This window comes from Megalops cyprinoides, chromosome 6 (assembly GCF_013368585.1).
Source record: "Megalops cyprinoides isolate fMegCyp1 chromosome 6, fMegCyp1.pri, whole genome shotgun sequence".
Classification (NCBI taxonomy): domain Eukaryota; kingdom Metazoa; phylum Chordata; class Actinopteri; order Elopiformes; family Megalopidae; genus Megalops; species Megalops cyprinoides.
In genome coordinates, this window is record NC_050588.1 from 11,230,738 (window position 1) to 11,258,663 (window position 27,926).

Consider the following 27,926-nt stretch of genomic DNA (forward strand, 5'->3'; position numbering starts at 1 on the left):
TATTTAAATAGCGCCCAGGGGTTTTTATTAATTGCACATTTATAATTTATTCAAGATATCTTATTGAAGCATGGAATTAATATCAGTGTTTCTGGTGAATGGAGAAAATGATCCCCAGGGAAAGTGTTCAATTGTACGCACACAGCACATACCTGGCCTGTAGAAGGATGGCTTATCATCGATCACCAAATACTTAACTTGCGTTTCACTTTCTCATAGAAGTACTCTACGCGTCTCTTAATGCCAGCATAAAGCAAGCAGGTGTTAGGTGTCTGGCAGGGGGTGCTTCGGTAGCTCTGGCACACTGAGCATGGGACAAATGCCATGCATCGCCCAAAATGATTCTCGTGTGTTCCCTTCATCACAAATCTCAATCAGCCTTCACTGCTATCCTGTCGAATCCTTCAGAGCCTCTTAACTTCCTAACCAAACGTGACTCACCGGCATGGGTGGAAGCCCTTTTTTGAAGCCGAACATGAAACACTGGTGATTCACTCAATTCACTGGTTTGCTTTCGCATCCCTTGCTTTTTCCCACTTGACCGCAGAGCCAAAAGCATCTCCGTCTGCTAATCCTCGGAGGCGACGCTCGGCACAGTATCGGGTTTCAGCACCTCCTAAAAACATCACAACAGATACTTTTCTCTGCTCGACCGCATGAGGATTTCTGAATTCCTTCCTTGGCGATTTGTCAAACAAGAGATTACACAAGCGGCTGCCTGGGGTCTTTTTTTTCCTCCGACAGGTATTTAAGCTCCTCGGGTCTCTTTGGATACAAACTTATCTATACTGAATAAAATAAAATAAACAGACGTATGAAAACACACGCACACAATCATACGAAAATGCTCCAGGGATACCTCCCTAAGTGTCTTGGAAGTTGCGTATTTCCCCCATAAGATACAGAAGAATAGGAAGGTTGCCAATTTGCTGATGAGAAAATTAGAGGCAGGGAGAAGAAAGAGAGTGTGGTTTGTGTGTGTGTGTAGGAAAGAGAGGGGGGGGGGGGGCGAGAGAGAGAGTATGCAGTGATAAAGTTGCTGAAAACGCTTCACTGAGCTCAGTCTCAAAGAAGGAGACAGCAAGAGAGAGAGAGCGAGAGAGAGAGAGAGAGGCAAACAGCCAAGGAGGTACCACACAGGCACTGTACGAGAGGGACACTGCTCACACGCAGAAAGGGCAGCGTCTGTGTCCCTGTAACTCCTCAGTGGGTTGGATTGCCTGGGTGAGCCTGCAATCCCAAGAGCTCAGGAGAGCGAGCGTGAGAGAGAAGACTCCCTTTGCCCAGTGCCTGTCTAGAGAGCTTTCAAGGCAGCTGAGGGGACCTCTTCCAAAGAAGGAGACCGAAGAGGGCAGCTCAAGGACTGGGAGCAGTGGACAAATCTCCAAGCCGACGTCACTTCTGCCTCTTGGAAATTCATCTCTGCTGTGTGGGGAACGCGCATGTGGACAGGTAGAACACTGTGAGTTGTGCCCCTGGACCACATCTCTGCTGGATCTGATACTGAAGCCTGAGCTACTGGAGAAAGAGGTAGAGAGACAGACAGGGAGTCAGACACAGGGGGAAGGAAAGCAATCCTCCTATTCCCACCGCTCCCCCACCCACCCTCCTGAAGCAACCCCCCCCCCCCCCCCCCCCACGGAGCGGCAAGCGTGAAAAATCTCACTAATGGGTGTGTTTGCAGTCAGATCTGCAGCGATCTGTCACTCCCCGGGACCATTCCGCCTTGACGTGTTTCATAGCTGAGCAAACCCCCCGCTCGCTGGACCGCCAGTCCGGAGGTTGCCGAGGGCAGCAGCAGCAGCGGGAGAGAGGAGCCCAGGCACTGAGACACAGAGACTCTCATCCTTCCCTTGAGATTGCATGACAGCCGGCCACTTACACCCAGGACCCCCAGTTCTCTTTCTCCTTTTTTGGGGGGGTGAACAGGGTAGATCGAGCTGAGCAGTGCATCTCCCACAGAGGGCTTCCCTGGTCGTTCTCGGTCCCCGGTCCCCGGTCCCGGCGGTAGGGCGCGAGCCGCGATGAGGTGCTGGCCGCTGGCCATGTTGGCGGCCGCTCTGTGGGCGCAGTGCCTCCTCTCCCGGGAGGTGGGCGCCAAGAAGGAGAGGAGGAGGCAGAAGGAGGCCGCCCCCCAGCACACGGAGTCTTTCAACAGCACCCTCTCCAACAGCGAGGAGCTGGACGGGAGCACCAAGGTACGTCCCCCGATGCATCCCCGCCACCCATCCCCGGTCCCCGTCGCAATGCGGACCTGCTCATGCTGCCAAGAGCTCTGGAGCGGATGTCACACTATGGCGCAATGTGGTTAGCATTCCTAGGTCTCAGCAATCTGCTGAAAAGCTCAGAGCCGAGCAGGTCTGAGAGGGACAGTCTGTATGCATGCTCCTTTGCTTGCCAGCCAAGTCCCGGCAGTGGCTCCGCTGGTCCAATAATTCATTTTTTTCTGGATGCAGTGCCTTTCTGGTCACCATCCCAGAACATTTTTTCAGGTATAAACTTCTTTAAAGGAGGGCGGGTTGTTAAACCGAGATTGTCCTTGTACTTTAGCATGTGCTCGCCTCGCCTGTGTGAGACTCCCTACTCGCTCTGTCTAACGCAGACAGGAGCTCACAGGCATTTCGCACCTCTGCCCCGGCTCCCACCGAGGCTAAATCAAACGGCGCGTGGCCGGGGGAATGCGTTTCCGCCGAGCCGAACGCGCTTCAGGACGCGGCTGCCATGCCAAATCCCGTCACCTCAGGTCAACCTGAGTTGACGGGTTACGGCAGGGTTCTGAAAAGGCTTGTTTGAGTCCTCACGCAGTCACCTCACTAAATGCACATGGTTAGTCTCTTCATGTGTCTTTTTCCTCTGCTTGTTTCACTCAGCTGGTGCGGAACCACCGCGAAATCCGCAGAGAAGCTGTCAGGCAGCAGGTCAATCAAATCAAAGCCTTGCCAAGCATGCAGAAACCTGTACATGGTGCTCATTTATGACTACATTCTCTTAAAGATACAAACTGATATTCATTCATTTTGGACTCTCATCTGTCTTCACACCGTTTGGTGTATAATGCATACCTTTTTTCAGGGTATCAGTCTTTTTATCAGCTTTCTTTTGGGTAGATGGGTGGTGTGGTGCTAAATGACTTGTACACATTCAGGTATTTAAATATTTGATTTATTTTTTGTAACTGAATTATGTGAGAGGTCAGTTAATGCTTGAAAGTTCACACAAGCATAGCATATACAATGTTCCCAGCTGAGTGTAGATTGCACAGATAGCCTTTAGATATATAGTGCCAGGGCGGCAGTGTAGCATAGTGGTTAAGGAGCAGGACTTGTAACCGAAAGGTTGCCGGTTCAATCCCCGCTGGGACACTGCTGCTGTACCCTTGGGCAAGGAACTTAACCCACTGTTGCCTCAGTAAATATCCAGCTGTATAAATGGATAACACTGTAAAACAACTGTAACCTATGTTAGTTAGTTACTTTGGATAAAAGCAGCTGCCAAATGAATAAAAATGTAAAATGTTGGACATACCTGATTAAGAGAATGGGAAACATGCATTGAAAGACATTTTGATCTAAAAACTTAAATACTTGAAATTTGTTTTTTAGACAAATATAAATAGTGAGATTTTATGAATTTCTTTAAAAAAGTGTCCAAACTTTCTACTGGTACTGTATCTATTTTACTGCTGTGAAATTTATCTGTGAGTAACTGGCAAATTGAATGGTACCATGAACATACACCCTGCACTGTGCCTTTGTAATCTGGAGGATTACAAGAGGGGAGAGAAACCTCTCACTCCTTTCCTTGAAGTCTCCCCGTGAAGCCCCCCCCACCCCCACCCCCCAGGATGATCGTAAAACTTTCTTCCAGTCCCAACATTATGCATCAGACCCCTACCCAAACACAAAAAAGACCTCTGTTATAAGAGAACACCATTTATGTAGGCTGGATAAATGTAAAGTAATGTAAAGTAAATTTAAATGTAAATGTAAATGGGTAAATGGTCACTCTTCTATCTCTCAAAACATTTGAGTCCAAGGGTTTTTTTTTAATTTATCTATTCATTTTTTTATCGATCTGGTACAATGTACAATTGTACGACTGTGCAATTAAAACCTTCACGATAACATGTCATGCTTTGCATCCTAAGCATTTCAGTCACAGGCAGGTGTTTATTGTAGTCTCATAAATTTCAAGTAGAGAAGAACTGTATTTGTTGAATATATTTAATCAATGTATGAACACAGTGATTTACTTGGCACTTTTAAGAGAAGTTATGCTGTCAACTAATTGTTAATGTGTTAACATTCATTGTTAATGTGATAACATTCATATTTAATTACAACCTGTCACAATTTTCCAGGAATTTAATTGAGGGAGTCATTTTCATTGGCTGCAAGACGCCCAGTGTTTTACACTCTGTAGCTAATTAATTGTTAATGGTGTTCTGCTAAATGCAATGTCATTGATGTGATTGATTGATATTTGGAAAGGATATTTCTCATAACATGATGTGGGGCGTGCGTTCTGAGAGGCGGGGGTGACCTGGCGGGTCAGGCTGAAGGGTGAGAATGGGGCCGGAAAGGGGGGCGGCGCTACGCAGAGAACTGCTTCAAGAATGTGAGGAATGTACATCTCCAGTGGCTGTTCCGTCAGTCAGTCACCTCTGCCATACGGAGCGATTCACGTTAGAAAGTCCTCCAGACATTTTCCGCCCCTAAAGCCTGCCAATCCGGAATTTTACCAATCCCTTACTCTAACCCTGCCCGTTATACGGAAATAGTTTAAACTGGTCCAGGATCAGCTTACTGATCCTTTACTCTTACCCTGTCCAGATTGTGAAAAATCATTTTAACTGACCTAGGATTAGTTTACACAGGCGTTATCCTATTCCTGGCCATTATGCAAAAATAACTGAACTGATCCAGGCTCAGTGCTTGAGGGCATAATCTTTCTATACAAAGTAGTGACCCAGGAAGTAGAGCCAGGCTAGGCATCCAGTTACATTCTCTGTCACTTGCTTAGGTTGTTACCTATGCTGTCTCCATTCATTAACTAGCTCAGATTCATATAAATATTCAGTGCAGTATAAATATATTGGACAAAAATGTTTTCATTAAAAGATAATTCAATCAGATACAGAGCAGGAGCCAGATATGAAAATACTGTGGGTTGGGGGGGGGGTTACTGTGATTCCAGAGCTTTCCTTCAGAATAGTAAGTGATCCTTAATCTTTGAAGTTACATATGAGTGATAAGAAGCCATTATGGGGCCAGTGAATTCAGGAAACCTTAGTGAATTTGTTTTTGTATCCCAACTCCATGTGATCATTTGTTTTCTTTAAACACGGTTCAGTGTATGATTTAACGCAATGAGATGCACATTTGTATGCCTGAGATTGAACACTCTTCCTCACACATGACTTTTCACAATGGCAATGCCAAGTATTCCAGTGGCACCACTTTAAAAATCCTATTTATTTGTTTATCTCCCCGTAATGTTGTTTTCTTTGGGGTTTTTTCCGTCAGGCCATTTTGTCTTTCCCCCCTCAGGCCACCCATTGTGCTGGCATTCTCGAATGTCTCTTACGTCCCTTGACTACCTCAGTGCCGAAACCCCCGTCCAAGTTTCAACCTCTCGCTTCTGCGAGTCTGCTGGCAGTGCCACCGTCCATTTTTCAAAAAAAAAAAAAACATTTTAAACGGGGGAACAGAAAACCCTTTTTACAGTCGAACGTCTGAGCTAGGCACAGGTTCAGGCCACCGCCGATTGCGCACTTCGTTGATTTGACGTTTATTTGACGTTTATTAGATGTTCGGCGTTCTGCCTATGAAAGAGGAGTCTGTGGGGTTGACCTCGTCCCAGTTCCTGTCAGTGTGTTGCCCCTGGAGATCACTCACATCAACCCATCCCCAAATCCCCCCCCACTTCCATTTTTGGGGTGGAGTGTATTCTGTCCCTCTGACTCTGTGGCAGGGAGGCAGCAGGCTAACTCAATGTTACTCCTGAGAAAGTTAATGCGAGGAGACGGTGGGGGTATTTTAGGCACACAGTGACGCGGTTCCAAGCTCACTGACTCTGGCAGTTATGGATCTGCTCCATCCCGTGACAGTTATGGGGCAGAGTAAGATGCCACTCAAAGGCCCAGAAACATACTACCCCTGCCAAAAAGTCACTGTCACCCCCTGCATGTTCAGTCTTGGGACCGAAAGAGTGTGAAAAACAATTGTTGATCTGGATATCCATATGAACATATCCATATGGTTCCTGGGAAATGCTTACAAAGACCCCTGAACACAACAGTCAGTAACAAAGTGAATTAAACCATCATTTGGCTTGATGGGCCAGACATGCAGTCACTTTACACAAGCCTCCTTGACAAACATGTAATGATACATAATAAGCCTGCTATAGAAAAACTTGATTCATTCCTATCCCCTGGATATACAAACGTGTTTGAACAGTGTTCCTGCGATTACCATTTGATATAATCTGGGACCATCCCAAGTAGTTTGGCCAGGAGAAGGGTATAGTTAAGGTAAGGGGATGGGGTGGTGGTATGGTCTAGATTCTTCCAAATACAAATTCATTTTCAGAGTTTACATAGGACAGCTTTCTGGATGATTTTTTGAGGGTGAAACTATCTGGCAAAACACTATTAAATTGCTTTCTGCTCGTGATGGTCACGTCAGGGCCCTGACACCTGGACTCTCCTGGGTGGGACGGGAGAGCGGAGAGTGAGGTCAGAGTTGGGATCCTGGAGATCCGCAGACCTGACGATTTTCAACCAGCAGTGGACTGACGCCTGGAACAACAGGTGATTCAAGTTTCCATGCGATCAGCGGCTTACGGTTTTGGAATCAAGGCCTAGATTCGGAGGAAAAACAGAAACCCCGTGAGACCTTTCGTGGAAACCACATCACTATGCAAGGGGTGGTTTTGGTGAAGCCATTTGTGGGTTGCGTGGGAGGCATAGCGCTTAAACAGAGAAACTGAGAGAGCAGTATGCTCGTGCTCACAGGATTCTGGCTTCCCCCCTTGGTGTAGGCTGTTTAATGCTCGCCTGATGCACCCCTCCTCCAAGCACAACGAGGCCACTCAGGGGGAGGCTGGGGGGCCGGTGGTCTCCATTGACCAGAGTCCACAAGGCCGTGTTTAAAGACCCGTCTAGACGAACGTCACACTCGAGGTTGTGAGTAACGGCTAAGTATAGCCCCGAGGGCGAGGGTGAGGTGGGGGAGGGGGCAAATCTGAGCTTTCGTGTTTTCTGCTGCCCGTCCCCAGCGATGAGCGATGATTAATGGCTAAGAGCATGGGCCCGCACACCGCCCCCCCCCCCCCCCCCCATCCCCATCCTCAGCGTGTGTAGTCCCCCCGCCCCACTCGCACCCACACCCACAACACCCCCCCGGCCTCCCTCATTTCAACACACACGGCCCAAAGAAAACAGCCCGCCGCCTCAACAGGTACCAGTGTTTACAGTACAAACGCAGCTTTCACGGAGCGCGGAGTGGCGGAGGCGTCCCGAAAGCGAGAGGAATCTGGCGGGAGAGAGTGAGGGAGCGTGCTCCGTGACAGCTTTTGACGAGCTGGAGGTGGGTGGCGGGATGGCGGGATGGCGGCCTGCACATGTCCGCTCTTGCTGGCCGCCACGTTCGCGTTTCTTTTGTTTTTTTCGACCGAGGCTCCACTGACAAGAGCTGCGTCGTCTCCACAGTGACAGGTTCACTCATTCAGGGGATGGTGGCGTCTGCAGAGGGGTGGGGTTGGTAGGCAGTGTGGTGCTGGTGGTGGTGGTGGGGTGCTTCAGCAGATGGGAGTGTTTGAGCTTGTTGTGGAGTCCTCGGGAGCCGCAGCGGACCTAGGATTTGCGAAAAACAGGGGCTGGCATTTGATCTGACCACATCACAGTCTGTTCTTAACTTATAAAAATAAATTTAAGTGAGCAAATTCCCTCTTTTACTTATGGTTTACAGCACAATTAGGGTCAGTGGTCCCTAGAACTGACAAAAAGTACTGTGTAAAAATTTAAGGGCAAACCACAATGCAGTGGATTCCAGCTTGGGTAGGGATATTGTGATTTTTAGGGGCACACTCTTAGGAACTGCAGGAGGATGGTGCACTACTGCTCCAAAATGAGTGAAAGATTTGGCCTTTCAGTTTAGAAGAACAATACATTTCATTATATCAATGTTCTCATCCTGCCTCCTTGTCTCATTGCCAAGGAAGACCTCCTCATGCCAAAAATATAAAATAAATGTTTTTGCACATCAGACAGAAAAGGTTATTATATTTGGACTCATTTTCACTTTAATAACTTCTTACTGCTGCCAGGTTTATGGAAATCCCATAATCTAGCCTGATTCTTATCATGGGCTGGACATGTTCTGAGTTCAAACTCATATCGAGGGCTCAACTGCGGGCGACACCATTTTACTTTGATGCTTGGGGCTTGGAGATGTGTCAGAACATAGACAGAATTGTCAGGGGGGCAGCGAATTAATCACAACCAGATTAAACAGCTGACGCTCGTCTCCAAATGACTGTTTATCTAAGATGGACAAGGAAATCGAGCTTATTTCTGCCCCTTTTTTCCAAATTCATAACAATAACTGTGTCTCATTTTATTCACATCATGGAACTCGGAATGGGTTTCAGGTGCATTGTGGGAAGTGCACGCCGACCACAGCACCTTAGGCTCATAAAATTTCACAATTGTTACTTTGCATGATGTCATTTAGCCGACGAATTTCAACGCTGCTTGAGCAAGTATTAAAAGTCCCGAAACCTATACTCCGGAATGATTCATAGATAATGTGTTTCCCAACAAGTGCCAGGGGTTCAAGAGAAGCTGCATTTAAGGAAACCTAAGTTACATCACATCAGTCATTTCTTCACTTGGCAAAGTACTCAGATTTACCCTGAAGCTAACCTTGAATTTTTTTTTGCGAAAAATGACGTGAACATAAACGCACATAAAAAAAAAACGTTGGCCCTAAAGTTATAAATTAATAAACCAAAAAAACTACCTCCTCTCTCAACAATTTCCCCTGTTGACAGATATATCTGCTGGTCTATGTGTCTATGTTAATAAATTAACCATCCAAAGACTACCTCCCAGCTCAGCAATTTGGCCTTGTTGATAGATAAATTCACTTGTCTGTTTGTCTATTGAGCCTTGAGTGGAATCACTGCTTAATGATACCTTACAGGTTATGACTGTTGATGTGAAGAGCTCTTTATTATTTGGTGTGGGTGTTGTGTGCAATTGTAAGTCGTTTCAAGGGTGGACATTCTTCAGGGCAATGTTCTCACTCTCTTGTTAGCTTTTACAAAAGGACAAATCCAGAACCAACAATAACAACAGGTACATCACTCAAAACAAAGGAAGAGGACAAGGGAGAGGCCATCTATCCTAACCACCCATCCAGTAATGCAGAACTTACAATTTGAGTTTCCTCTGCACAGCGCTAGAATACAAGTTTCAGAAATTGGATTGTCATTCATGAGGTATTTAAGTGACAACAACAACTTTCCCATCTCAGTGATGTCACTTCAGTTCTCAGAACGCCTACAGTTATGTCATCTGAAAGGTCAGAGGAAAAGAGTCTGCACACAAGGGGTACAGGGCAGAGTCTTTGTCTTCATTCCAAAAACAGAATTTTGAAGATTCTGATGTATCCTTGTCTAACCATAGCAGGTTCATCCAAATGAACAGGAAGAATTTGCATACAATAAATGTTTTTTTTTTTTTTTTGGTGACATGAATGGCGTAGGGTAAAGTATGGATGTGTCATAACCTAACCCCAGACTAAAAGAGAAAGGAATTTTACAAAAGAGACCTACAGCAACAAGCAGGATGATGTGAACACCTACTCCATGTCACCTCTCACTGCCACAGACCCTGTTACTAATGTCTCCCTCGCCCACAATGCTCAGGCTTTTTTTTATAGTTGAGAAGGCCACACAGAACCCCAGGAGATTTCGTAAGGCATTTATTGACACACTCTTGCGTGTCTTTACTAGCAAAGAATGCGTTTTTTGATATGTGCATGAATTGAACACACAAACAGTGTTTACACTCGGGCTGTCTCTCCGTGGGATGGGGAATAATGACATAATGTAAAGCTAAATGCTTAACAAGCTGAACAACAACTACTAGCTGTTTCCCTGTGAAACATATACAAAATGTGTGTTATACATGACAGAGGAGGATCATGCTTACATTCTTTATTTACCTGATTATTTTAGATTCATCTGACAGACGCAACTTTTATAGCTTGCACTTAACACACTGGAAATGTACACAGATATTAGTTTAATCATTCAGATTAATAACCATGCTCAAGGGTAAAATGATGTTGCCCCATCTGTGTTGTTTGGACCAGCAGACCTTTCGGTTGCAAGACTGAAAAATTCATTACCACTGACAGATTTTTTGGGAATAGTCATGTTGGCATTTTGGAAGGAGTTCTGTAAATATCACTGTTTCAGTCTGTTTGTGTTATGGTTCGGCCTTGATGAAAATGAAGGCTTGTGTCCTCATGCCAGGACATTCCACAAGCCACCAAACTCATGATGCTGTGGGTGTAATCCAAAAAAATCCATAACTCAAAGTGTCTTGTTAGGCTGTTTTCCCTTTATGCCACCCTATTTTGGAATTGCCATTTGGTTATTAAGGTTGTCTTGCTGAGACAATCTGACAGTTCAACAAGTGCTGAATCAAGGCAAGTGCAATCCTCCAGTGCCTTTGTACTCTGCTAATGCCTATTTTTTCACACTACAAGAATCACATTGAAGTGGATGCCAGCTGGATGATAGGCTCATTTCCACTGGCATCATCTGAGCAACTCACAGGGTGCCTGGGTGGGGTGGGATGAGTAAATCTTTCTGACATACCCACTCCTATCCCCCATCATGGGCTCCCCATCATTGTTGGCTGATGACAATGAAGGCTGAGATCAGGCCAGGGCTATAGGGCTAAGCCTGTGCTTAAGATGAGCAGCTTGTTGACTGAGGCACTCGGAGCCCCCAGGACAACGTGTCATGTGGACAGATTGAGTAGAGGCCCATGAGTGATAAAAGCAGGAAGCTACAGCATATGCTTGAAACAGGTCTCTGACTCTACTATATGCAAGCCATGAGAGCAAACATCCCTGTGTTTCTGACGGTGCTGCTCATTCATAAACAGCTCTTTTCCACATGAAATAGCATGTAGTTTTTCATAAAAAGGCAAAAATTGATTGAGCGAGTACTTCTCCCTCATTTGTTCCCAGTGTGAAGCTGGAGATAATTAAAGGCTAAATGTTTCTGTCATGGCTTTTTGGTCACGGCGATGAAACAAGTTAATGGCACGGTGCCTGACGGGCCAATTAACAGCCCCTCGGCCCACTGCGCTTTCCTTTAGTATGAATAGACCGCGCTGTAAATACACAGGAGAATCCTCCCCTGAACCCGCAGGAGTGAAGGAGACCAGTGAAGTGAATCGTGGGGGAACGGCATGGAGTTCCGGCACGTCAGGGGGAGGGACGCGTTGGCGGGCTCACCAGGGGAACCCTTCCTCCCCTCTGGGATGTCCTGTGTATGGATGGCTGCAGGGAGTGCTGCGCCCGACTTAAAATAACAGCCAGGAGGAGGCAGTTCATCATCCTGTCTCCCATGTAATCCTCTCTGAGAGCCCGCCCGCTATTCACCCCCCCCCCCCCCCCCCAGCGCCTCACGCTGACGCGCCCCGCGAGAAACTACTGATCAATCGCCTACGTGCAGCCACCTCCTATAGCAGAGCTTCGGCAAATATTGAGTGGCTGAGCTGGAATGTTGAAGCACAGCTCACTGCTTGTTCATGAATGGAGTCTCTATCGCTCTCTCTCCCTCTCGTCGTTGCTTTCAGTGATTGATATGTAGTTTGTGTTTGTCGAACTACTCCAGGGGCATGTGTGGGCATTGCCATCCTTCAGTGTGTAATACAACACAACAGCAGAGATAGTAGTAGTAAGGTCCAAGGCAACAGTACTTACAGGCAGAGGTATTCCAGAAACAATAAGTGGAGATCTGTCAGCCTGCCACTGTCGGCTTACTCTAAGGCCAGATAAGCCAATCTCACCTGTTTGCCGGCAAAATATGTCAAGCAACATTTGGTCTCTGTACCACCCATGTTGCCAAGAGAGAAATCACCAGTAACAAGGAGCACTGAGGTGCTGCAGACTCCTAAGCAAGATGCAGTGGAACACAAATTAAGCCTAAATTGCTACCTCCAAAACAGGTTTTAACAGTGGTGTTTATGTTTTCCCTGGGTTGCCGCCCCAGGGGAAACGTTTTGCTGCCTTCTGTAATTCCAATTAAACTGCCAGTAATTTTCCTAAACACTAGTAAAGCAAGACACACAAACATGAAGCCAGTGAACCTTTAAATGTGTTGTGACAAAAGCACAAACCACTCTTCGTTTACAAAACCAAAACCAGGAGATTTTTTTCCCCATTTTCTAGCTCTTTCAGTATCCATTATTACATGCTGTAAATTATGTATATTTATGTTTTTAACTCTTAATTAGCACCTGAATGATGAGAAACAAAATTGTAAGCATAAAGATAATAATAGTCATAACTTTCATAAAGGCTTGTTGCTCATTAAGCATTACGATTACGATTGCTTGCCAGTTGTAACCATATTGTTTTATGCCAAATATTCAGTTTCCATAGACACATTGTAATGTCTTCAAATGATTATCCAAACTGAAATATTTTATGGTGTTTGGCGGTATGCTGCTATTTAAAGACTGGGTCATGTCTACAGGGTATTGTATCAAAAAGCATTATTTATGTGCTACACCGATTAGCAGCCTACACCAAAAGAAGGTACAGCTAGATGGAAATCCACAGAATAATCTGAGCTGATGTAAACCTTCATGATCAGGTGTTGTGCACTCCCCAATGAGGGCACCACTGTGGACTCTAGGGATTGTATTGACTCACTCACTGACACCAGAAGTCTATAACATAACTGATCTCTGTTGAACTCAAATTGATATTGTCTTCAAACAGCATTAATGTCGGGGCTCAGGCAGGGACTCAGGCGCGGACCACGGGAGCTTCGGGTTCCAAGCGTCTTTAACGGAATCGTCAGGCAGATCGCTAATCAGAAAACAAGCAGGGTCGAAAACCGGGAGGCAGTCCGTGGACAGAGCGAGGATCGGGAAATCGGAGCAGGCAAGGTCGGGGAACAGGACAGGCAGGCAATCAAGCGAACGAGGCAAGGAGGCAGGCAAAAACGAGGTCAGGGTACAAGCAGGGTCGAAAAACGGGAAACAGGCAGACAGAAGCATAAAGCAAACGCCGGGGACGAAACAGGAGAAAAACACTGTGACGAACTAGCAACAGGACAGGGAAAAGCAGGGAACATATAGGGCAAGACTGACGAGGGGATGGAAAGCAGGTGTGCAGGCAATCAGGCGGGCGGAGACCGGGCGGAGAGCGGGGCAGGAAAAACACAAGGAAAACAAAAGCAAGACAGCTAAGGAGGCGGAGCACTGACAATTAAAACCCATGAGATGGGAGTGCAGGACTTAAAAATGCACAGGGCCTATGTGTAACCATTTAATTTAAGCAATGCTCTCCAGAGGGGAGGGCTTTAATCTTTTCAATGGGTTAAAGTCGGTTGATTGTTATATTAAACAACTATACTCATACAAGGAGTGTCTCAAGGGCCAAAATTAATGGTAGGGATATCTGACCCAATTGGGCCAAATCTCTTGCTGGTAAATGATAAATTATGAGGCAATTATTCACCTTGTACCCGTTCAACTCAACTCAGTGTTGCAGTGCTCCGGTAATAACGCATTGAGGACAGACTCCTGATACAAAGCGTTTGATCTGCAATAGCTGTCACTCTTAAAACAACACTGAAGTCACATGCCTTCATCCGTGTTGAGAGAGAGGACTATGCGTTCAGCACCCACCCTTTCCCAGCTTTGATCAAAGTACAAGTGGTAATTTAGCTCAGCCCGCAGATTGCCACCTGTTTTCTCTCTTTGCAGGCTGCTCACATTGCAGCTGCATTAACAGGCACCAGGAATGGGTCAATAAGCAAATAAGAGCAAGAGAAAGTGTTTGAGAAAAGGTCTGCCTAGTAAGCCTGTTGGCTTGGCTTGGTACTGTGTGTGTTTGGTACATCCAACTAATCACTTCCCCTTAATTTTCAAATCCCAAATGGTCACATTTTTACAGAAAGCTTACAGTTATCTGCAAGATCAAATTAGGTATACATGTTTAACTAAATTTACTTTTATTTCTCAGAGAACAAACAGAGAAAGGTCATACTGGGGGAGTTAGGTTGAACTGTCATGTACTACAATGAAATGACACACAAGAATTTCTGATATGTGGATTGCTTAGCTCTTCTTTTGAAGATATAACGACCCCACCCACGCCCCTCTCAATGTGTTACAGTACAACAGCTGCATCGGGATCTACCTTGATTGGCCTGACAAAGAGAAAAGCAAGTTAACAGGCGGTTGCTATCTTATTTTCCTCTGTTTGAGCAAATGCAATAACTCGGCCTTAGTTACGGTCTTGCTTCCCTAAAACATAAGATCTTTCCTCTGGGGCACAGCGCTAATCGTTTAATTACAATGGCGTGTGCAAACAATACGAGAAGATAACGAGAAAAAAGGGCTCGTTTCCTGGCACGGGTTTACAGTTTGTACTGAGGCAAGCAGTTTCTCCAGCGCTGAACTATGACTTAACTCCGAAAAACCGCAGAGCCCCAGTGAGAACGCACAGGTCTTGTAACGATCTTACAAGTGCAAGCTGACCGAGATTGAAGTGTTTGTGTGAAAATGGGGTCATGACATGTTGTATTTCTATAGTGAAGGGTTTAGAAGTCAAGCTTACCCTATTACAGGCTAGCTTTGTACTTTGAAACGGAGCTAAGGTAACTCGTCACATTCTTCCTTTCACAGTCTTTGTTTGTGTTATAACATTGCTGATCACAAACTGTATGGTAGTCTTAATCACAATGTACTGTAACATTGCAGAATTGAAGTATATGGTCTTGTACAGGGATGTGTTCATCACATCAGTGTTGTGAAACAAAACGCAGGCAGGTGGCCGCTTTATATGTGTGTTATTTTATTTTTGTTTTCATTTATTCATTTATTTTACAGATAATTTAAATCAGATGATTTCTTGTGTGTATCAATGTATCTTTATTGGAGGGTACACCTTTTAAATGTAGAGTTTAACCTGGCACAGGGCAGGGTTTAGTGGGGACCTTTGTGTATTCTGCTCAAATCAAAAGATGGCTTATACATCTGTTACAGATAGATGTATTCATTACTGAAAAAACATGTTTTTTATTTTCTTCTTGCACAGTATGAAACACACACAATGCCCTAAAAAGGTCAAAGGTATAAAAGCAACCAAGCGACGTGCCCATTATCAAGTGTGTCTCTCATTAAATTGGCACACAGCACTTAGAAGAAATGAAAACCTGAGCCGCTCTGAATATTTCCTCAGTGGGATCATCCCACCTGACCTGCTAACTGTTAACAATGGATTTACAAGTTTCTGTTTGGTCTTTATAAATTGCAAATTGAGCACTGCCTGTTGGTGGGTCACAGGTAATTATTCAACAGCTCTGGTAATCATTTGCGCTAATATATTGGATTTTCTTCAGGGCAACTCTGAAAGCCGTCGGCCATGACGCAATGCGCAAAAGAGCAATGACGCCACTGCATAAAAGTGTGTGAATCTATAAAAGGCTTTTATTTTCAGATACACCATCAGGTTTCACGTTGCTAATTCAGCACTTTAATTTTTCCATCTGCTAGTCTCTTCAAAACATGTGAAAGTCATCTCTTCAGGTGCACCCCCACCTCAATATCCATCTAAACACCTCTAAACATCATGGGTTCTTTTCTTCAGCTCTTCCTTTTGCTATATGCAGCATGTTTTTTTCCTCTTGTACATGACTGCATTCTAAATTCTACTCCCATATTTCATGTTGCAATATGGTTTTGTAATTACCTGCAGAAAACTCTTGTTTCTGTATATTGTCCTTACTTGGCCCAAGTAACGTGCTGACTGTTGGGTTTTTGAAATACATGTTGCCAGCAGCAGTTACTTGTTGTTTTTTGCAGATTGACTGGAATTATGTGTTTTATGTAGCTATGGTTAGTAAATTAGTCAGTGATTGCACACTGATTGTAAAGAAATCAGAGGAAACTATTTTTGTGAGTGACACGATTGTTTATGGCATATTTCAATATAATGTTAATATATAATAAGAAGTGTGACAACGTGCCTCAGATTGAAGGGGGGATACATTCTATTTGGAAATACAGTAGGAGACCTGGTCTCCTGGGATGTTGGTCTGACTCTAATCCAGGCTGGGTCCCTATTTTATTTTAATAGCAAACTAAGTGACCCAATAACAAGTACTAAACCACTGTGCCAAACCAGCTTGTTAACCTCATATAACCTCAGGAGGCAGCCTAGTGCTGGATCAGATCAGTATAATTTAATGCCTGAGGCAGTACAGTTAAGTTTTCACACTTGGACTTGGAACTGGATGGTGGATTAGATGGGTATTTGAGTTCCAACGTGAAAGGCACATAGGACTTCAAAAAGCAAGACACAGTCCAGATCAGATTGGTATTATACTGACAATGTGAAGAGCACGCTGGTTTCATCTGTGCAGTGTCTTATCTGTATGTATCTGTCTGTCCTTTTTCTGTCTCAAAGACACTGTGGCAAAAACAAAAACATACACATCCAATACACACTGCTAGACGGAATGCTTCAACCATTTATTTTGTCTGTGAAAACAAAAAAGGAAAAATACTTCTGGGTCTGCATAAAAGAAAGCCTTTTATTTCAGGAAATAAAACAGACAAACAACGTGTGTTGCCATCTACAGAGGAACGTAGCTCCGTGAAGACAGGGGCCTGTTAGTATAGCAAGATAAGTAAGCTGTGTCTTGGCTGCGGATCCTAAACAAATTCCATTTTAGACAGCTCACCTCTGTGCCTCATAACAATCTCAGCTTCTATCTCAAGCAGTCACTTAATATTACGGCAAGGGTGTGCGTAGGATCAAAGTAGTTTTTCATACCGTGTCAACTGAAAAGACTTTTGACCAAAATTAAATTAAGGCACGGGATTGCTGGTTTGTGATTTGTTTTTGTTATTTTTTTCTTAAATATAATGCATGACCATAGTAGATTTATTTATTTTTTGTCAATATTGCAGTAAACATTTCATTCTCCCCGTTTGTGGCAGCAGTGTGGCATAGTCTCAAGAAGTAGGGCTAACAACTGAAGTGTTTCCAGTTTAATTCCCAAGTGGGGTTCTACTGTTAACCTTGAACTTAAACTTAACCTGAACTTCCTCCATAAATATCCAGCTTTTCAAATGGAGACAATGCAAATATTGTGACCTATGTAAATCTTTCTGGATTAGAGCATCATCTAGGCAAAATGTAATGTTAAAATGCAACTTGTTATGCTCTAAATGTGTTTGACTATGAAGAATATTTCCTGAACGCTTCATGTGCAGACAATTGCTTTTATCCATGGAGATGAACAGGGCATACTTTATGGGGGTATTGACATGTACATTTGGTGGAACATGACTTAACGCAACAACATAAACATATGTAGTGCCAAAATGTTCCAGCTGACTTACTGTTACTCCACCTTACGTTTGAATGTTCTTATCCTCACTGCGATTCCCGTGGAGCATTTGAAATGCATCTTCATTCCTGAGACAGGTTGCTCCTCAAGGCGCTGAGAGCAATTTGCAGAGGGCAAAGATGTGGTGCCAGACATGTCCTGCTCTGACACCTTTATAAATACCGGAGGACATTTGTATCGTTGATGATTCAAGCTTTCCCCGGTTCTTATTTATGAGATCTTAGCCAGTGTCTGATGGAAGTATAACACTGACTCAGAACGAGAGCAGGCCGAGGTGATGGATGCACAGCGCGCGACTTGCTTGCGTGGTCCTCCAAACAGGCAAACCCTTTGTTCTGACATTCTCTTAGGCAATTCTGAATAAAAAAGACGCACTTACTTTGGGTGTATTGTCTCTTGCTTGTATAACAAACCACATGAAAGGCAGTTAAGTCAGTTCTGTGAAGATGTGGGGCCAAAAATTGCTTGTAGTCAAGGTACTGACCGCCATGAGGCACAATCACACATCAGGGTGCTGAAAGCAGACCACGGGCGGAAAATTCCACGTGTGGTGCAAAGAAAAAGAGGCTTGTTTGTTTTCCTCCAACCCTGTCAGGCAAACGAGGATTGACACAGCACCTGAGAGAAGTATCGAAAAACACATTTCATTGCACTAATTTAGAGAGAGGAGGAAAAATCTTGGTGAGGCATCAGGAATGACTTTGCGTTTGGCAACACTCAGCAGAGCGCTCTGCCTCTCTGAGAATGAACCAGAGAGAGCAAGGGCACACACTGTAACCTGTTCTGATGTCTGGCACTATTAAATAGTATCTTTAGGCAAGATTTTCCAGTGATGGTTTGTAAGCAGAAATTATGACTCATTGGATTTTATTACGTGGTTACAATACTTTGCATTGATGGATGGTGGGCGAAAGAAATCAAGAGTCAAATATCTGATGAATCTTGCAATTAGCTCCTTTCTCAAAGAGGCTTTGTGATGGGAGAGCACGAAAGGACCAAAGTAAGCATACATTTCTTTTTGTTTTCGTTCTGACCGCTCGTGAGTCCATTACGATTTTAGAATGTGACTGAATTTGTGGGCCCCCGCAAGTGGCCTAAATAAAGATGCCTAAGAGCTCAGTTTCTGCTGAAAATGACAAGGATAAATATTACTCCACTCCTTCATTGGCTAAGTCGTACAAGTGAATCAAGGACATAAAGTGCTTTAATATGTTTACTTTCTTACTTCATTACCGGCGTTTTGAGTTTGTTTTTTTTATTTTCTCGATTTGACTTCAGCTCTTCAACTATGTGCTGTTTAATTCAGGAAGCCTGCGACAAATTGCTCTCAGGCAGAGAAGAAATTGTTCAGGAAGTGACATGACCCACAGAAGGGCTTTCTTCACGGGCAAACAAAAAAACAACTCAACATGCTTCAAGTCCCAATGAAATTAGGTTTAGAACACATTTCTCAGTTAAGACTAGTACAAGACCTCATTAGGAGTTTAGGAAAATTAGACTCACAGAGTAAAAAGCTTTATGGGTGCATGGCTTAATTCACATTAGACACTACATGAATGCTATGCTGTGAATGCTAGCATAACACCTAGCACCTGTTATGCTGATGCAATGCAGCAGGTGTAACATTGTATGCTTTCTTTTGCAAGGTTTTGAGTGCTTTCAACAAATAAAAAATCTTCTTGTCTGGCAGACAACCCAGCATTCCCTTATGCAGATCTCCTAACAGAAAAATACCAAGCAGCTAATCAAGCACTGTGACCACCTGAGACTATAGGAAGTACAGATTCCAAGGATCAAATAAAAATCTAAATTCATGGATGTCAATGAAGTGAGCATTGACGCGTTAATGGTGAGGATAATTGCTATCCTGGGCCATGAGGACAAAGCGCATGTGATTCACATTCACTCTTCACAGCTTCCAGAGCATCAGCGAGTTGACCCCCTTGGATCATGGATGGACTTCGTGAAGCGGCCGGTGGGAAACTTCCCAGCAAAATGCCGGAAGAGAAAAAGACCCCTGGTGAGCCTTTTCAACCAATTGATACATCAATTCAACCAACAAGTTTTTTTTTCATAACCTGTGTAATAATAATAGGATAATATAATGGTAGTAATAATGGTGGCTTCTTAATAAGCACCAACATGTGTCCTATATATCAGTGTGTTCATGCTCTCTGTGATGTCACTCGTTAATGTTCTCTGTTCTGCCTTGCATACCACGCATAAGGTCAGTTTTCCCAGTGTCTTCTCCACCAAAGACTCGCTTCTGATCATCTCTTCACGTCTGTCTGCTTTCCTCAGCCTGGCCCCCCGGGCCCTCCTGGCCCCCCAGGGCCACAGGGTCCCCCAGGACTCCCTGGGGCAGAAGTAACCCAAGAGGCCTTGCTTCAAGAATTTAGAGACATGATCAGAGGTAGGAAGGGACCACCTTGAAGAAAATAGTAACATCTAAAATAATTTGGAATTGATTACAATTTACTCATTGGTCCCAAACAAGCTCAGATTGTGGCAAAGTGGTGCTCTTGATAGCTGTTGTGAGGACCAGCTTGTCTCATATTTCCCTTGTTATCTAAAAAAAATCATTGCAAAGGGCACTACCATTAACAGGTTAAATTCAAATAAATTCAAACCTATTGGACCATCTGACTCAGTGCTCAACATTGATTGGTCTGGGCGGGTGGGGGCTTTGTGTCGCGTTGCATTCTACTTCACTAGAGGCAACAGAGAGGCGCACTGCAGTGGACAGACAGACCAACCCCAGTGCACTGCCCCCTGCCCTCATCACTTTGGAGGGCATGACTTCATACCGGAGGATAGAGGAGGCCTTCCACTGCAGGCTGAAGGGCCCTGTCGTAGTGGACAAGAAAACCCTGATGGAACTACAGAGCTTTCAGACGGTAGGTTGGAAAAAAAGAGAGAAGAAATTTATCGTTGCACCTCTCCAAGAAGAGGCAATTAAACAGGCAAGTATGTTTCTCAAGTAAGGGTGATTGTCTCATAACATTTTTGTAGTTGCTCATCTACTTTGCAAATCTTGTTTAAAAACTTAAAAGTTTTGCTTTTAAAGGGCGCCTCTGAGAAAAGGTTACCTTTCCAATAAGGTCAGTAAGTATTTGAAAATGACCTCAGGGGAAGTGTTTAGTCAGGCCTACAGTACTAAGCACACCCCAAGTAATTGGACCTTACCAGACCAATATTAAAATTCCATGTATAGCCAATCAGACTCTTTCCCTGTGTTTTATTGTGAAATTGAAGAACTATGTGTATGACCCAACGATGAGAATAACAAGCCTTCTTTACTTCATGCCAAATATAATGCAGGTACTAGTTCTGTGCTTTGGAACCATCAAAACTAGTTGAGAGATATTTTCTGACACTTCTCCCTGTTGTCCTGACCTAATTCCTCACAGTTAGCAATGGAAGTGCCACTTCTAAGCCAAAGCCTCACTGTGATTTCTATTTGATGTGTTTCTATTTGAGCCCGGCTTCTCCAGAGACATCCGTGAGTGATAATGGCCTAAATCCAAGAGATTCAAGCCTCTTCAGCCAGGCCCCTAACAAGCAGCACGGTCCCATACCATATACAGTAACCCCCCGATCTAAAAACTCCCAGTTGGCTCCATGCTACTCTGTGAATAAATAAATGAAACTCTTTTGCCTGCTCCAGTGTCTGCGCATTGTCTGGCAGCAGCGTCGGCCTGAAGTTTCGCAGCGATAAGTTTCATGTTGTGCTTGGCTCAACTGCTGAATCCCGATGCTGTTTTGGTTTGTGTAAACCAGGTTGGAGTTAGATATCACTGGGATCCCAGTGGATCTTTCTGCGTTGCTGAAGCTACTGTAGAGAAACGCGTGCCGATTGATTTAATTAGGTGTGTGATTGATTTTGATTTAAAAGTTACTCTTGGTAACATTTTATCAATGCGGTTTTAATAATATTAAATTATAATGTCTATTGAGGAATTATGAGCTTAGCTGTACCACAATGTCTTGGATAGTTTTTATATATGTCACTGAATGGATGTATTTACTGTATGGCACTTCAGGGAAATGACCCTTGATGACTCAGCCACATCATTCATTTTGTGCTGAATTGAATGGGTTCAACACATAAACACCCATTACTGACCCCATGTCCTTTGAATTTTCTATTGAACTAGGAATGGCCAGTCTCTTTTTATTTGTCTCACCTTGGTATCCAAATTGAATTAGATCATTTCTTTAGATTTCAGATATCTCTTCAGAATTTCAGAATGAGCTGCTGACAAACATGTGTTCTTAACCCAACGTTACAAGCACAAATATATTATGTTTAAACTTTACCACATTTATAAAAAATCTGCTGTGAATATTTTGACCCATATTCCTTTGTCCTTAAGCTTTGTCTTGAACTCTTTGGGGGAGAAAAAAGACACAAGCTCTTTGCCGCATTAGAGGGTCATGCAGCAGCTTGCCGGGGGGAAATCTTCAGCTTTCTCACACTGTTTGTTTGCTCAGCTCATCTGTTAATTCTAGCTAGCGTGGTAATTACCGTCTGCGCATCATGGACACCCCAGCGCCAACGTTCTACGGGTGCTGTGGCGATGCCTACACCCAGCTAAGGCATTGCGTTTTCAGAACGTTCCTGAAGCGCTGTGGCAACATTATGATGGAGTAACGCGTTAGCTGGGCACACATCCCATAGCTGCCAGGGCTGTTTCCTCCCTGAGAAAGCCTCTCAGACAATGGAGAGGGTGAGAGGGTTTAGCTGCTCTCATTTGCTGGTGCCTTCCAGCATTTAAAATAATTTGTGGATCGGAGCTATTCTGTCTTCCTAAGCTGAATTGCTCTGGATGACAGTTATCCTCTGCCTTGGCTAAGCCAAGTTCCTCTCCCTTGCTGTTAAAATGAGTTTGTCTGCGGTTCGGTTTTTTGAAGACTCCAGAAAAAAGTCACAAACTTTTTTTTTTCAGATAGTGATGAGCCACTTTAAGGACTACTGAAGGAAATTTTAACTAGTACATAATAAAATAATGCCACCCTCTGATTGGTAGTAGTACATTTTATAGCCTGCCATTTCTGGAATGGTTCAATACACAACTGAGTGTAATTCATATTATATATTCAGCTGGATATACTGTATCTTGCGACAGTTAAAGGGAGTGTGGTTTAGTCAGGGTGCAGTTAAGCATATCATTCACTCATATTCATATTTTCACATTCCTGGTCTTCCTCAAAGAATTTCAACAACAGAGACGGTTCAAAAATCTGCATTTTTAAATTAGAGCATCTTAGATCAGGAGCGCATTCCATGTCTAGTTGAGACACACCAGCCTCTACAATATCTTGCTTTGTGCATTTTGTTTCAATGATATTCCACTTTTCAAAGAGCACAACATATAATTCTGTTATTTTGCATTACATTATTGTCATTTAGCAGAAACTCTTATCCAGAGCAACTTACATAGGTTACATGTAAGTTGTACAGGTTTTTATGTGTTATCCATTTATGCAGCTGGATATTTACTGAGGCAATTGTAGGTTAAGTACCTTGCCCAAGGGTACAGCAGCAGTACCCCAGTAGGAAATCAAACCAGCAACCTTATAGTTACCAGGACTGCTTCTTTCCACTATGCTACACTGCCACTGCAGTATTAAGGACTAATTTCTTTTACAACCCTGCAGGACTTCCACCAATAGCTGTTGAAATCCTGAGAGAGGTAAGAATTACATGAGATTTGCCGGTAACCTCCCTCCATTGAATTCTCAACAGCCACCCGCTAAAGGAGCATTCCTCCGGGGGACAGGGATGGACCTCTCCACTGGCCGATTCACGGCACCAGTAACCGGCATCTACCAGTTTTCAGCTAACGTCCATATAGGTAAGAGTCATTGTATAAACTTATGTAACCACACTACAGTTCACTCAGTTCACAGTTGCAATTGCGTGGGCAAACAGTAGGAGGGAAGTAGTACTGTATAATCCTTTGCAAAATCTATTTGAATAGCTTCAGCTACTGTATCCTGGTAATTCAAATATCTTATCAGTGGAAATGTATAGTTCTTTTTAAAATGGGTATTGGGATATCTGGATATCTTAGACCGACCTGCACTGATCAGCCTCTGTAATTTTTTTACCCTTCAAGTTAGCATCAGAAAACTATACAGGGAAATACAGTATTTTAAAATGAATGGAGTGGTGCTTGTGCTTTGCTCAGTATCTGTGTCAGATCACGCTGTTCATTATGATCTGGATAAGGACAATAATCCTCAATTTCATTTTGGAGCTTTGAAAGTGCTTCTCTGAATATAATTCTATCTTGCACAGCGTACGGATTTCTTACTTTGCATTTGCCAATGTAATGGACTATGTGTGCACAGTGGTAGAACAGTGCAGACGCAGATGATCAATCAGCCGTGGATTTGTTCTGTGGATTAGCTCCATATTGGAGAAACCTTTCTCAGGAATGATTAGGTGAGGGAAACGGCTATGTTTACAGTACAGTAGGCAGTTTGGAGGGGTGTGGATTTGTTCTCTGAGCACTCACAAAATCTCAAAACAATCATTGTCTGCTTTCCAAACTAGCAAACAGGTAGTGGGCTTGCATCCCTTAAAAAAAGTAGGCCGTGAGTGAAATTGCACATGGCTACACCCATTATTATGTGTAGACAAGCTCGTCAGAGTGTAGGGGGAGTGATCCTTTCCTCTTTTGAGGAGAGAAAGAGGAGACATGTGGCGCCAGAGGGGTACACTCCTGTGGCCCAGCATGCAAAGTTTTGCTAAGCCCTTGTGCCGCCAAAAGGCTATGCCGACTGCCTGCTTTCAGGGGGCACCACTGTGCAATCCAGGAGTCGGAGTCATCCGTCTATTTTGGAGGTCTAAACTGCAGGTCCTGGGCGTCACATCATATCCCCTAACTGTAGTGGTTAAATGTATCCCATCAGCCCCCCCGCAAATGCAAATTAACCTATCTTGCTCTGATCCTTTCCTTCTATAGTCACAGTCCAACTGTGTAGTGACATCACACAGATTAGATCAAGAGCACACTCAAAAAGCATCAATTGTGGGTCCAACATGTCTTATGAATTTAACAAACCAACTATAAGATGATTAATGACACAACTTTGGAGAAATGAATAAAACAAGTCATAGAATAAGAATAAATAATGCCATAAATAGTGATGTAATGAAACATGATGTTTGAATATGCAAGCGGAATTGTAAAGCGTTTGATTTGATCATTTTGCTGTGAGTTTAACTTGACCACAAGACACATGTTGTTGCAAGGTGAAAACTATTCCCCCAGCACGTCAGCCTAAATCATCTTTTCTCTTTGTGCTGTTGCTCATTGCACTGAACATGCTCTGACAGTGTAATCTGAATCATACAGTGGGAGGTGGGTGGGCCACATCATTTTTGAAGTTCTCTGCTATGTAGCAGATGCTGCACTGTCAGTAGTGGCAGGGGCCCAAGAGTTCACACTATGTATTATAATTTTGTGTGTGGATGATGGCCTCTGTTATTCCTACTCCTGCACTGCAGACCACAGCGAGGTGAAGAAAAGCAAGAGCCAGCTGCGGGCCAGGGACAACGTGCGGGTGCTGATCTGCATCGAGTCTCTGTGCCACCGATACACGTGAGCGTCACCTCTGTTTGAGGAATCATCCAATCACGGTTCCAAACCTCACTTTCTCAAGAGCCGTGGCGTTGGCCGTAGAGGAGCTACCATTACACACCATTACATTGCAGTCACATCACATAATATCATATCACATCAAAATTAATGAGGAAAACAGTGAAAGGAACAAACTGTATTACTATTATTAGCGGTGTGATTCTTAAGGCTCCGTCTATACAACTTATCTTGTGATTTATGATCCAAAGGTCCAGAAGTTTGATTTGATTTTGATTTGTATCACAATGTCCTAAGCTTTTGGTTTTTAAAATGGACACATCTTGGCCCAGATTCAGTCTAATCACAATGTTGTTTGTGCTTAACATTGAATGCCAAATTTAAGCAAGCGCTACTTTTTTTTGCAATACTCACAGTACACAATATAATGAGTTTGGCAATTGCAGAGTGAAATGGAGAAACGCTTTGTACAATCTGTAAATATGGACATTTCTTCAAATTTCTCAGTCAAAACTAATGAGAAAGCATCAAGATTATTCTGCATTAGACTAATTGGCCATTTCTCAAAATAGTTGATTCATGACTAGATTTAATTTTGTACTGTAAATTGCCATGTGGGCTGGAAGTATTTATGCACAAGAGTCTATTACTCATTGAACTGTAGGGACATAAAAAAATAAAATGGATTTATGTTGTGAACTTCATCCTGATTGTTTTGGGCCTCTTTAGTTCACCTGTTTGCTGATGTTAACAGTATGAACTGCAGTGATCTCAGGATAGGTTTCTTTGGTCTTTCTGTCACACTGCATACAAAATAAACAACATGATTGCATCTTCTTTCTTTTATGGGTAGAGGTGAATTGTGCATTTATCTCATTTTACACAATGTTCCCTAAATAATATTGTGACAGCAACCCCAATTTAAACGTCTATCCAAATTTATGCTGATGACATTTGTAGATGATTTTTGATTATGCTTTCAAGATTGTCAACAACTGGTGGCAGTAATTTTGGAGAGAAAGTTACATGGTGGAATATTTTTCCCTCCTTCTTTTGAATAGGCACTTGGTCTCTAAGCTGCATTTCTGAAACCCACATCCACAGCTTTCCTATTGAGATCTATGTCTCCCTGACACATTCAAGCAAAAAAAATAAATAATGGGGGAATAATAATGTGTGTCTTTTTTGGAAGGCTCTTGGAGTTCAGATCAGGTCATTTGAAGTCTTGATTCATCATTACTTACAAAACTAAGACACATGCTTAAAATGCAGTTCAGGGCAGCCCTGTGGAGCATTGGTCTGAGAACCACACTTTGCAGATTTGAATTCCTTGCAGGGTACAGGGAAAACTAATGCTGATTAGTTATGTATCATAACTAGCTACTGTAGCTCTTCTCTGTGTATAGGTGAGCAGGAGCTGAATATTACAACTGAACTCAAAAACCTCCACCAATAGCCGCTTTGAGGCAAGGATACAAAGAGTCACAAATGTTGAAGAGGCAGAAAAAATACATCAAGAGATTGGCTTCCTCTAAATAGTCTCTCTTGGAATTAGTTTGGCTTTGCCAATTCTAATCTAATCTTCTGTTGTGACCTGATGAAGACCTCTGTGGTCAAAATTTTATTCGATTTCACCATGTGAAATCAACATGTGGGTATATTAATTTTTTTCCAAGTTATTTTTTTATTACCCTGCATCTGTGGAAATTATGTACTTTCTGGTTTTCTTTTAATTACATCATAAGTCACCAAAGAGCATTTGTCATTCACACTGATTTAAACAACATAGGAACTATTTTTCCTCAGAAAACTTTCCCTGACTTTATTATATCCTCTTCTTAACCACTGGGAGTACAGCTCCTTGGTTGCAAAAGATTTATGCTGATGATTTGTTTCATTTGTTTGTCATTTCCAAGCCAACACACTACTTAATCTTTGAGATGTCTTTTTTCAGACATCTTCAAACTATTCATGACTTCAGACCATGATTCATGTTGTCAGCACTATGAGGAGTATTTCCTAACTACCTGTTATTTGTCTTATCTCCTACACAGGTCCTTGGAAACGATAGCTGGCTTTGAAAGCAATAGCAAGATATTCACAGTGTTCGTCCATGGGCTGCTGGAACTGCAGGCGAGTTAGAACTGCAGCGCTGCTGTAACAACAGTAGAAACAATAAAACAAGTTTTAAATTTTGCACAAAAGGGTTCACCAAAGTTCTGCCATGCATTGACAAATTTCTTATAGCCCCCATAAGATTGATCCATTTCAGACAAGACCTCTAGTAGATATACCTACCCATCCTCTTTTGAACTAAAGCATAGGAGAGTAAACCTGAAAAAACCCTAATTAAGAAGTGGCACATACCATGTTAATGCATGACCTTTGACCTTGCCTCTCAACACCCCCCCCCCCCTTCTCCCCTCTCCCATCTCCCACAGGCTGGACAGTACACCTCAATATTTGTGGACAATGCAGCTGGGGCGTCCATCACAATACAGAATGGGTCTGATTTTATGGGCATCCTCATGGGCGTATAGTCCTTCCAACCTCGTGCATTCTGGGACATTCTGCTGCTTTATACTGTGTGCTTGCATCTCTTTGACTGATGTCACTGAAGAGGCACCAGGA

The 27,926-nt window shown here is 43.4% G+C and overlaps 1 protein-coding gene across 1 annotated transcript; it reads left to right on the forward strand.

The window, feature by feature from the left end:
- The first annotated feature begins 1,932 nt into the window (after window positions 1-1,932).
- On the forward strand, window positions 1,933-27,887 carry LOC118779998 (adipolin-like). The gene is made up of 8 exons (XM_036532381.1): window positions 1,933-2,198; window positions 19,601-19,705; window positions 19,987-20,098; window positions 20,401-20,582; window positions 23,435-23,543; window positions 25,205-25,298; window positions 27,350-27,428; window positions 27,737-27,887. The coding sequence occupies exons 1-8, from the start codon at window positions 2,025-2,027 to the stop codon at window positions 27,833-27,835; spliced, it is 954 nt and encodes a 317-aa protein (XP_036388274.1). The 5' UTR covers window positions 1,933-2,024; the 3' UTR covers window positions 27,836-27,887.
- Window positions 27,888-27,926: the final 39 nt, after the last annotated feature.

Coding starts and splice junctions, on each gene's coding strand:
- LOC118779998 (XM_036532381.1), top strand. CDS start 2,025: ATGAGGTGCTGGCCGCTGGCCATGTTGGCGGCCGCTCTGTGGGCGCAG. Junction 19,706..19,986: donor GGAAGAGAAAAAGACCCCTG/GTGAGCCTTTTC, acceptor TGCTTTCCTCAG/CCTGGCCCCCCGGGCCCTCC. Junction 20,099..20,400: donor ATTTAGAGACATGATCAGAG/GTAGGAAGGGAC, acceptor CTACTTCACTAG/AGGCAACAGAGAGGCGCACT.